The sequence below is a fragment of the Diabrotica virgifera genome, chromosome 7, assembly GCF_917563875.1.
Source record: "Diabrotica virgifera virgifera chromosome 7, PGI_DIABVI_V3a".
NCBI lineage: Eukaryota > Metazoa > Arthropoda > Insecta > Coleoptera > Chrysomelidae > Diabrotica > Diabrotica virgifera.
In genome coordinates this window covers 35,932,909-35,945,004 of record NC_065449.1, presented here as the reverse complement: position 1 = coordinate 35,945,004, position 12,096 = coordinate 35,932,909, and the positions used below count along the sequence as shown (strand labels likewise).

The window sequence follows — 12,096 nt, the reverse complement described above, 5'->3', positions numbered from 1 at the left end:
TTTAAAAACGGAGAAACAGGCAAACTTATATAGGAAGTAATTATTAATTAACAAAATAAAAGAAAAAGAAACATGGATACCAAGAAATAGGGAATGTGAAACAAGATGTGAGTTTCTACACCTTCAACACGGCAGTATTATAACTGAAACTAAAACAAAAATAAAAAGATGGAAAGAATGGATAGAACAACCATTTTAGGACGACACATCATATAATATCTAGTAACACAGAAGATCCAGGGGAAATTACGGGACCAAGAAGTGATTTATGCCGTAAGATCCATCTCCCTCTCTTTCTTTCTAATTCCATCACTAGGTACTTGTGGAGTACCTATTGGGCACTTATGCGTTTCTTGGCCAAAAGTGTAATATTGCTGACTGGCAGGGTCAGCGCATCTTCTTTCTTGTTTATTCTCTGGATAAACTGTACTAGTTCATTCCATTCTCTTCTATTGTTTGCTGTTTTTGACTCCTCCCGATCTTAGTTCAACTTTTTCGTGTTCTCCCGTTGTAGTTCTTTTTCAGCTCTTGGCTGTTCTTTCTCTCTTTCTTTCCTCTGGTTAGCATTCAAGATTCAAGTGCTTGTCCGGCTATGTTGTTTGATCTTTCCTTTAAGTACGGCCAATCCATTTCCATTTTTTTGCTTGTCTGTAGTAGATATGTTAGTTTGCTTTGTTCTTTTCCATAGTTTTGTATTCCTGTGTTTCTTTTCCCCTCTGGTTGATATTCAAGTGCTTGTCTCACTATGCTGCTTTGATCTTTCCTTAAAGTATGACCAATTTATTTCTATTTGCTTGACTGTAGGAGATTTAGTTTGCTTTGTTCTTTCCCATAGTTTTGTATTCGTTATTCTGTTGGGCTAGTATATTTTCAGGATTTTTCTTAAATATTTGTTTACAAAAGTTGGAATTTTCTAGTATGTAGTAGTTTCGTTCTGTTTCTGCTCCGTAAAGTAGTATACTTTTGATGCAACTATTTACCCCAAGAAACGAAGTATTTAAAAATCGAAAAAGTACTGGTCGCCATTTCTTAGCTGGAACTGAAAGTCAATAGAAAAGGCGTACCATTTAGTGGGTATCGTCGTGTGTTTACTGCCCCATGGTTTTTTTATTAACATTTAAGCAAAATAAGTTAATTTTTTTACTATTTCAATATTGTGAAAAAACATTAGGCTCTATTTTTCTTATTACCCCTGAAAATCAAATGTATCACACTGTAAATCTTAGCATATAACATACCGTCTCATTCTCAATTCTGACAGATCCCTTCCCGACAACTAAGGGGCTAAAACAGGAAGATGGACTGGCTCCAAATCTGTTTAATATAATATGTAGTCCAGGAACAGAAGCTTTTCACCTCGCAATTTTTACAGAATGAATCGATTTGCTTGAAAATTTGAGAATAAGTAGTGGATAGTCCAAGGATCAAAATCTATATGTTGCCGAAAGGCGCTTTTACCATGGGGGTGGTTGTCACCCCACCCCATCACGGAGGTGGAAATTTTTTTATTATATTTTGACCTCAAAAGTTAATAAAAACGTTCATTCTAATCAAAAAATGTTCTATACATTTTTTTGATAAATTTAACAGTTTTCGATTTATTCGCTATCGAATGTGTTAGTTTTATATCGAAAAAATCAATGTTTTTCGATATAGGCACTCATTTACGATTCACTCAATTTTTGCCGTAGAAAAATTTTTTCAAACCAAGTTCTTGGGAGGTAAATAACCTACAATTTCATATTTAAACATTTTTTCGTATTTCTGATACTAATCTTTCTATTCTGAAGAAAATGGCATTTTTTACCAAACTACACAAATTCGTTATCGCTTTTAACTCCAGTTTTTTAAAAACTAATTATTCTAAGCCAGTCAAACTTTTAGGATCTATTAATAATACATGAATAAAGAGCACTGAATAAAGCCAATGACAGAAATTCCCATGACAAAAAATAACTTCGAGATAGAACTAAACATCATTAAACAAATAACAGTAAACAACGGCTATAACGAACAAACAGTTAACAAAATTTTAAACCAAAAACTCCATAAAAAAGCCCTGAAATTAGTGTATCCACCAACACAGAAAGAACCCAGTACCTTCTGCTCTCTCACATATACTGGCAAGATAACAACAAAAATAGCCAGATATTACATAAAAAAGAAAGGAATAACACCAGCTTTCAGAACTAACAACAACTTAAGCAAATATATTAAGAACAATAAAAGCCGAAAGAGAAAGCAACTACAGAGTGGTGTGTACCAACTAACTTGTGGTGACTGTCCGAAAACGTACATCGGTCAAACTGGCAGAACTTTTGACAAACGGATAGCAGAACACAAAAGGGCTTTCAACAATAGAAAAACAGACACTTCTACATACGCACTTCACCTTCTAGATTCTAGATCATAATCAATGAAGAGTTTCAAATTTTGCATATCCAAAATAAAGGCCTTAAGCTATCTTTTTTAGAATCTATGGAAATTAATAAACTGAAAAATACAGATATAATTCTGAATGACCAACTCGAGACCAACAGCTCCCAACTCCTCAACCTCTTCAGTTAAAGATTTAAAAAGGCAAACACATTGTAAACTATATCACTTGAGAAAGGCACTCTGTCGAAACAGCTGTAGTCACATAGTTGTAATAAATTTTGTGGAAGTATAGAAAACAAACGTTTTCAGTGTTTTATTGTTAGATTAGTAAAGGTGGTTTTTGCATGTTGTTAGAAGTTTTAATTATCAATAGCTCACTCAATTTTTGCCGCAGAAAAAATGTTTGCAAACCAAGCTCTTGAGAATTAAATATGCTAATAGCTCTGATGCTAATCTTTCTATTCTGAAGAAAAAGGTATTTTTTACCAAACTACAAATATTCTTTATCCGTTTTTAACTCATTTTTTTTTTAAACTAATCATTCTAAGCCGATCAAACTTCTAGAACCTATTAATATTACACAAATAAAGAAGACCAAATAAGGTCAATGACTAATTTTAATTAGGGTGGTGATTAGGAGGTTGTTTCCGACCACTTTGTTGCTGAAAAAAATGGGGACTGACATTATTTTCATTATAGGTCATTTAATTTTTGAGCTATAAAATTTTTTTATATTTATGGTGATAGATATTTTTAAATGCTTTAAATTAGTTTGAACAAGTTATCCTCGAAAAATGCATAGTTTATCCGTCTTTTGACTTTGAAACTACAATATTTAGCATTTGACGAATAAGAGCTAACATATAATAAACTATAATAACTCGATTACTGTTGGTCGTAAAGAAAATTTAAAATCGTTTTGTTTATTTTTTCAAAAGGTACATTTTTGTTAAGTAAAGTTGTTTTGATAAAACGAAAACTTTTTGAGTTATTAGCAGAAAACTGATTAAAAACATTGATTCTTTCGATATAAAACTAACACTTTCGATAGCGAATAAATCGAAAAGTATTAATTTTATCAAAAAAATTTATGGAACATTTTTTGCTTAGAATGAATATTCTTACTAATTTTTGTGGTCAAAATATAATAAAAAATTTCCACCCACGAGATGGGGTGGCAACCACCCCCATGATAAAAGCGCCCTTCGGCATGATATTATAGATTTTGATCCTTGGACTATCCACTACTTACTCTCAAATTTTCAAGCAAATCGATCCATTCTGTAAAAATTGCGAGGTTTTGTCCTTCTTTTTAAGCTTCATTACTTGGACTAATGAATAGATTATTTTATTTTATAAAAGAAATGTCTGTGAAACCAAAAAATATATTGTTTAATAAGTCTAAACACATTGCAGATACAACATAAATAAAGCTAAACCCCTAATACCAGCGAGGAAACAACGAAACTTGCAAAATTTTAAAATAATCGAGGCAAATATTGTAGTTGTAAAACAACTCACATACCTGGCCAGATAACTCAGGACAGCAGCGAAGAGGAGGAAATACGAAAATGGATAACCCTTGCTAACAAAGCATGCTTCTCTCTGTCGCAGGTGTTTGGATCCAAAGACATCCATAGGGAAGAAAAGTTCAAAATATATAAAACCATCATACAACCAATAGCAATATACAGGGTGTTTGGTAAAGAATGGATCATAGCTTAACCTTAGATTTTTTAGGTTAAAATAGGTCGATTTAAGCTAACTTACCTTAGTACAAAAGTTGATAATTACCGAAATACAGGGTGTCATAGTTAAACTTTTATTTTATTTATTTTTGGATATTTCCTGACAGGCATGGGACAACAACACGCAATTTGGTAAGTGGTGCTGGCACTGTACACCCTACTAGATTATGTTAAACAAACGTTTCTGGCTACTACCAGAGGCTTACGACGGGGGAACGTGAATGGTTGACCCTTCTCAAATTCTACGCCACTGGCGGAGTTTCTATTTTAGTGCAATTTTCTTATTCTCCAATACTTTCTATGTAAATAACATACTCTTCATTCGTAACGATAAAGCCATTAGTTTTGGAGATATTTGGAGCTAAAAACGAAGGAGCATAATACACCAATCAAAATAAGTGTGCCTTTTCATTTTTAACTATATCTCGAAAACTAATGACTTTATCGTTACGAATGAAGAGTATATTATTTGCATAGAAAGTATTGCAGAATCTAAAAATTATGCTAAAATAGCAGTTTCAACAGTGGCGTAGAATTTAAAAAGGGTCAACCATCCACTTTCCCCTGTCGTACCTGCCTCTGGTAGTAGCCAGAAACGATTATTTAACATAATTTAGTAGGGTGTACAGTGCCTACACTTTCCGCCAAGTATGACACGGATATGTCATATTATTTTAAAGTATTAATTTTTTTAAATAATTTATTCTTTATTTAAAACTTGTGTGCCGGGTACTATAAAACTATTTGACATATCCTTATGATACTTGGCAGAAAGTGTATGTACTGTACACCCTACTAAATTATGTTAAATAATCGTTTCTGGTTAATACCAGAGGCGTACGACAGGGGAAAGTGAATGGTTGACCCTTCCCAAATTCTACGCCACTGATAAAACTGCTATTTTAGCATAATTTTTAGATTCTTCAATACTTTCTATGAAAATAATATACTCCTCATTCGTAACGATAAAGTCATTAGTTTTCGAGATATTTGAAATTAAAAATGAAAAGGCACACTTATTTTGATTATTGTATTATGCTCCTTCGATTTTAGCTTCAAATATCTCGAAAACTAATGGTTTTATCGTTACGAATGAAGAGTATGTTATGTACATAGAAAGTATTGGAGAATAAAAAAATTGCACTAAAATAAAAATTCCACATGGCGTAGAACTTGAGAAGGGTCAACCTTTCACGTTCCCCCGTCGTACGCCTCTGGTAGCAGCCAGAAACGTTTGTTTAACATAATTTAGTAGGGTGTACAGTACCAGCACCAATTACCAAATTTCGTGTTGTTGTCCCATGCCTGTCAGGAAATATTCAAAAATAAATAAAATAAAAGTTTAACTTTGACACCCTGTATTTCGGTTATTATCAACTTTTGTACTAAGGTAAGTTAACTTAAATCGACCTATTTTAACCTCAGGAATCTAAAATTAAGCTATGGCCCATTCTTTACCAAACACCCTGTATATAATGCAGAAACATTGTTCATTACAGAACAAACAATAAACCATATTAATACTTTTGAAAGAATGATATTGGGACCCATCTGCTACAATGGTGAGTAGATACTTACTTACTTTCCGTGCCCGGAACACCAACAACTTTAAATTCTGTATTTCCATTGGTTGGCCACATAGATGGCCCTGTCATTTGCTATAATTAGGTCTTCTTCTGTGCAGGTCTCTGGTCTCTCTCATCTCTGTGCATGATAGTAGATGCCGGCTGGTCTCAACCGCGCCACAGTCGCAGGTATTGTCCTCCTGCGGTATCCCCATTTTTTCAGGTTACTAACACAACGTGAAACGCCGGTTCTTAGTCTGTTTAGCGCTTTCCAAGTCAGATACGGTAAATTGTGTCCAGTAGCCATTTCCTCAGAGGGAGGAAAATGTGTCGCGGTAGCTGACGATTGCCATAGGTGTATTCGGCGCGTCTCTGGCGCTTCGGGGATGGATCTTGATGTTTTCAGGAAGTTTTTCCGAGATCTTAGTCTGCTTGGCTGAGTTTGGTGGTCATATAAGGGGTGTCTTCGGTCCGTCTCCTGTTTTTTTCGTTCTACCTCTGACGTGACCTTCCTCCTTCCTGATAGGTGGTGGAGCAAGCCCTGCTATGGGGTATACCTCCTCGATAGGTGTCGGTTTCAGGCAACCCGATATTATACAAACCGTTTCATTTAGAGCCACGTCGACGTTCTTTGCGTGAGCAGAGTTTACCCATACTAGTGCTCCAAACTCCGCGGCCGAAAAACATAATGCTAAGGCAGAAGTGCGGAGAGTGTGTGGTTGTACTCCCCATTTTGTATTATTCTTTTTCTCATGATCATCTTTCAGTGCGTCACAGTTTTTCGATTTCTCTCTAACGCATTAAATTGTATGTGACAGAAAAAAAGGCACGTCTTTGAATACTTTGGTAATTATTCTAGTTCGGTGATTATTCTAGTTGTCGATAGATGCCGCCATAATCAAAAAAGAATTATTTATTAAATAAAATAATAATATTATCAATATAATCTGTACAATTTATAAGACTATACAAATGAAAGAAAATACCATTTTATAAATGCAATAGACACAATTGATTTGGTTTTATTCCAAATTGAAAATAAAATTTGACAACTGTCAGATTTAACTAGAATGTCACGTTAGAATAAATGTCATAAATGTGTATTATCACGGACTTACCTTTTTTTCTCTAATTTGTGACGCACTGAAAAATGTTCATGAAAAGGAGAATAGTTAGCTTGTGGATATTATTTCTGGCACTTACTTTCTTCTTGACATCTTGACAGTGGTATCGGCAAGGCAGAGTTCTATCCAGACGGACGCCAAGGTATTTTGGCGTCTCGTTGTGCTGCAGCATCTGACCACGCCATTCCACCTCCAGCGGCCTTCGGGCATGCTTGTTTCTAAGGTGGAAAGCACATACCTGGGTTTTTGTGGGATTGGGTTTCAGATGGTTTTTATCGTAGTATAGAGCTAAGTCTCCCAGGTCATCTGTCAGTTTCACTTCGACTTCATTGAAGGTTCTCCCCTGAGCTGCCACAGCTGTATCATCAGCGTAAATAATAAAGTTCAACTACGAGTTATATTAACAATTCACAGAACCCTCTGTAGCATATTATGCAAAATACAAAGATTGCGCTGGGCAGGTCAACTTATAAGAATGGATAATAACAGAACACTTATTAAAACGCTTAAGTGGACGTCGGTCAGTAGGAAGACCGAGGAAGACGTGGATAGACGGGATAATTACCGATGCTAACGATATATGTATTGAGGATGGATAACTTGAAGAGAGGAGCCAAAGAAAGCGATGCTTAAGGCCGGATGCTAGGGGATGCCAGGGCCCAACTTTGGCTGTAGAGCCATTGGAGAGCAGGTCTCATTCTACAGCGACCAACACATGATCTCTAAGAGCATCATGTCACACATGAAAAACATAAATTACCTCTAGAGAGATAACATAGCTATGGTAAGTTGTAAAGGAAAACTATCGCAACCTATCAAGTATGAAACTGACATTAGACAAGGAGATTCGCTGAGCCCATCAATATTTAATCTGATAATGGATGAAATCATAAAGAAAGTTAAAAAAAGAAGAATGGGAGAAAAGGAAATAAAGATAATCTGCTACGCCGACGACGGCATAATAACAGCCGAAAATGAAGATGACCTACAAAGATTAATTGAAGATTTCGAAGACACGGCCGCTCACATACAACATGGTGATCTCAACAGAAAAAACTAAATTGATAGTGACATCAGCCGAACCGATGTAAACTGGTCGTAAATAACAAAATAATAGAACAAGCGATGGAAATGGAATACTTGGGAATAAAACTGTCAAGCTATGGAAAAGTGAAAAAAGAAGTACAAAATCAAGTGAACATAGGCGAACAGAGCAGCAGGATGTCTCAACAACACAATCTGGAGAAACAAATACCTCACAACGGAAACGAAAACCAGGATATATAAATCAACGATAAGACCGATAATGACGTACACTACACAGCGGAAACAAGAGCAGATACGGCGAAAACACAAAGACTGCTGGTAACAGCAGACATGAAAGTCTTACGAAACATAACAAACCAAACTCTATAAGAGACAGAGTAAGAAGTGAAGAAGTACGAGCGAGATAGGCTATTGATTATGTTCAAAATAAGAGAGATAAAAGGAACTACAGCGTTAACGAGATTTTACTGTCTCATATGGTCAATGGACCTTTAAATTTGAAAGAACCGTGAAGTGCTACCATTTAAATGGGTGCCTTTTAGTGAGTTCTATGCCATTTTGGTACAAACACGTCTACAGAAAAATTGTTCCAGGTTAAATTTTCTATCGATATATCACATTTGAAAGTCAAAAATACTTTTTTTTTACAAAAATATATTCAAAACAAAGGCAAGAAAAAAACACAAAAGAAAGAAATTTTGTTTTGTGCCCCGTAACTTTTTTCCAGAGAAATATAGATATAGGCATTGCTTTAGCGAAAAATAACTTCGATCCGTTCTCTTTAAAATGACGTCTGGTAGAAGACTCTGGGATTTATAGTTTCCAAAATACGATTTTTCAAAGTTCGCCGCTCACAGCATTTTTGTGCCATTTTCCCCATTATTTCGCAAACATTGTTCTGTAACTTTTTGAAGATATTCTTCTTTAGCGGCGAATCGATTGAGGGTAAAATTGTACATTTACCGCGCGTCTGCGCACACTGATAGTGTGTAGTTCTGACAGTATGTAGTTCATTACTAATCTTTCAAGATAGGTATGTATGTATCTGTAACCGTGCAAATAAGTCATTAAAAGAATATATTAGTGGTTTTAGGAAATGTATTATTTATTATAATTCTTGTGTTTTTGGATTAATAAAATATTATGTAAGCATAACATTTTTACACTATATGTCGCCGTGTTGTGTAATTATATCCGAAACTTACATGTCTATTTCTAGTGCCTCGATGGAGTAGTTAGAAATGCGTTAGCACTGAGATTGGAAGGTTGCGGGTTCAATTCCCGGGCGATTAATTTTTTTTTATTTTTGGTTGTTTTAATAAAAATTATTTTTTGAAAGTGGTAGATAAGAAAGTTAGTTTGATTTTTAAATAAAATACAAATAACCTTTTAAGTATATTTACTTCGTTTAAATTACCTATTATATAATAGAAGAATATCTTCTTACGTGCGTACATAGTACACACACATTCTTTTTTTCTATGTATTTCTAGTTATATGCAATGGTACATTTAGTAGAAAAAGAAGTCAATTACCTTTAAAATGGTCTGTTGTATAAGGTCGTAGGACTATTTTTAAGCAAGTTATGCTTTTCTAGATTTTATGCTTTTATTGATTTTTGATATTTTTTATGATTACTTTTTAAATTTCTGATTATGACATTTTTTCTTGTAAATTTAGGTAAAAATATTGGGAAACAAAGAATCTTATTTTATTTACTTTAAAATGGGGTATTGCAAAAAGTTCTAAGACTATTTTTAAACAAGATATCCGTAGGATATCCAGGGGTATTCGTAATTTGAGCAAAATTTCAAAAGGACATCGCACACATCTTATGGAAAATATAATGTCACTCAAATTCAATAAAATTTATACCAATAGATTCGTTTTAAATTAACGATCAAATCTTATCACTGCGCCAACTCTCTATTTTCAAAAATAAGAGCAGAAATTGATGTAAATAAATCTGAAATCAAATGGGTAGGTACATAAGTTATAGAAAGAAAAAATATTTTAAAATACCCAGATTTTCGGTACTCCATAAATCAACGGATTAGTTTCACTAATCCGCTTAGGCTCAGCGGGATTTAAGCTGTTATGAATAGCACTCAGAGCAATAATGATTGTAAACTAACATTTTATGGACTCAAAAAATGTGATTTCGATAAACTTTAATTGCAATTTGCGCCGTAATTAATCATAATTAAGAGTTGGCGCAATGATAAGAATTGATCGTTATATTAAAACGAATCTAATCGTATAAATTTTATTGAATTTGAGTGACATTATATTTTCCATAAGATGTGTGCGATGTCCTTTCTTATTTTTTTCAATTATAAGAACATATGTGCTTATTATAACATAATTTTTTAAAGGTACTTTACTCTTGAGCGAAATTCATATTTTTTAACATACCTCGTACATTATTGATAAAATTTTATATCTGATGATTGCATCTTAGGTTTTAGACTATGCAGAACATTTTATAAAGAAATTTTTCTTTTCATAAAGTTAATAATAAAAAAGTTTTCCATATGGTTCCAACTTAGTGGAACCTATTGCATGTGTATAATATGTCACATTTGGAAAAAGCATATCTTGTTTAGAAAGAGCCCTAGAATTTTTTACAATGCACCATTTTAAAGAAAAGTAAATAAGCTTTCTTTTTATTGCACAATGCATGTACCTAAATGTACAACAAAAAAATTATAATGAGAAATTTAAAAATAACCGTAAAATATATCAAAAATCATTCAAAGTATATAACTTTAAAAAACCATATCTTGCTTTAAAATAGTCATACAGCCTTCTACAATAGACTATTTTAAAGGTAATTGACTTTTCTTCCTATTAAAGACTTAGAAGATAGAAGAAGACTTCTAAAAAGACGCATTCATTTTTTAAATCTTTTATTATAAATTTTAAGTGATCGAGGTTTTTTGTGCTTTTCGTTATACGTTTGGCTTAATTTATGAAATCTACAAAAATGTGAGGCACTAACTTTTGCGTCAGCGAAGGTCTCTGGGTTACCGAAAGATAATTCATTAGTTATATAACAGTTTTTTAACCCTCCGCAACCAAATGAAATGAGAACATTTTCTTTAAAAACCAATATCCCTTTCAAACTGCTTAATAAACGCTTTAAGTTCTCGACATCAGTGTTGATTATTGTGAGGTTGTCCAATATTTTGTTACTAAATAGGCCAAAATGACTTGTGAGTTGAATGTGACCAACTTGCATGCTAGAGATATTAATATTTGCTTTTTTGCACACCTGCTTGCTGTATATTATTCTAGTGGTGGGGTTAATACTACGTGTTTTTGGTCCACAGGTAGATCTACGACTAACAATTGGTAAATAATTTTTCGAAGAGTTATTTAATACTTTATGGCAATCACCTTTATCTGAAGGATATTCAATTTCGGCTTCTTTCGAAGAGCTTTTCTCTGAAATACTGATATGATCTGCTTTCTGTTTAAAAACATCAGCTTCCTGTTTATAGAGCTCAAGAACCTCGCTTAAAGTTTTTATCAAAGAGTCTAATTTGTCAATAGTAGTTTGCATATCATGATCAAAATATACAGATTTAATTTCCTTTGGATCTATTAGTTCCAACATGGCACTACATCTAAATACAGCATTGTGGATTTGGCATTGGTGCGTTATTCGCCTTTCTAGCTCGACCTGAGAAGAATTATTTACTTCCAGAGGATGCTGTTTGAAGTTTACATGGTCTGGTCTTCGCTAAAAAAATGTAAAGATAAAGTTGGTAAAATTTGAAGGTAGACAGAATATTTACCACAGACGTACAGCAAAAAAGGAATCGAAGAATATTGCAAAATTGGTTATTTTTGCGATTTTTTCTAACTTGGGTACTTGACATCTCGTGACATAATTTGGAAAATAGTAACTGACGGACTTTAAATGACATGAGTTAGTTTTTGCTGTAATAGTTATAGTCGGTTCTCTCACTCTTGACATAGTCATTGTTTGAAAAAAACACACAGTATCACCAGCTTTTTCTTGTAGGTACTTCTTCTATCGGAGGTTGGCTATCATCACGTCCCGGCTATGGATCTTTTACCCTTAATTTTACCTTGCATTATGAGACTTAATCTCTCATACTTCGCACCGCTGGTAATGTGGCCTAAATATTCCTGATATCTTGTTTTGATATTCTTTATGACCTAGCAATCCTTTTGTAGCCTTCTTAACCCATCTGCATTTGTAAC

At 33.8% G+C, this 12,096-nt stretch overlaps 1 protein-coding gene across 2 annotated transcripts; it reads right to left on the bottom strand.

The window, feature by feature from the left end:
* Positions 1-10,741: 10,741 nt before the first annotated feature.
* LOC126888464 (uncharacterized) lies at positions 10,742-11,775 on the bottom strand. 2 transcript variants are annotated; one of them, XM_050656799.1, is made up of 3 exons: positions 11,664-11,775; positions 11,263-11,608; positions 10,760-11,207 (listed from the first exon to the last, which is right to left on the bottom strand). In XM_050656799.1, exons 1-3 carry the CDS (start codon positions 11,745-11,747, stop codon positions 11,152-11,154), a joined length of 486 nt encoding a protein of 161 aa, XP_050512756.1. In that variant the 5' UTR covers positions 11,748-11,775; the 3' UTR covers positions 10,760-11,151. The 2 variants fall into 2 exon arrangements, with proteins under 2 accessions (XP_050512755.1, XP_050512756.1); XM_050656798.1 differs by having other exon boundaries at positions 10,742-11,608.
* Between the last annotated feature and the right edge of the window lie 321 nt (positions 11,776-12,096).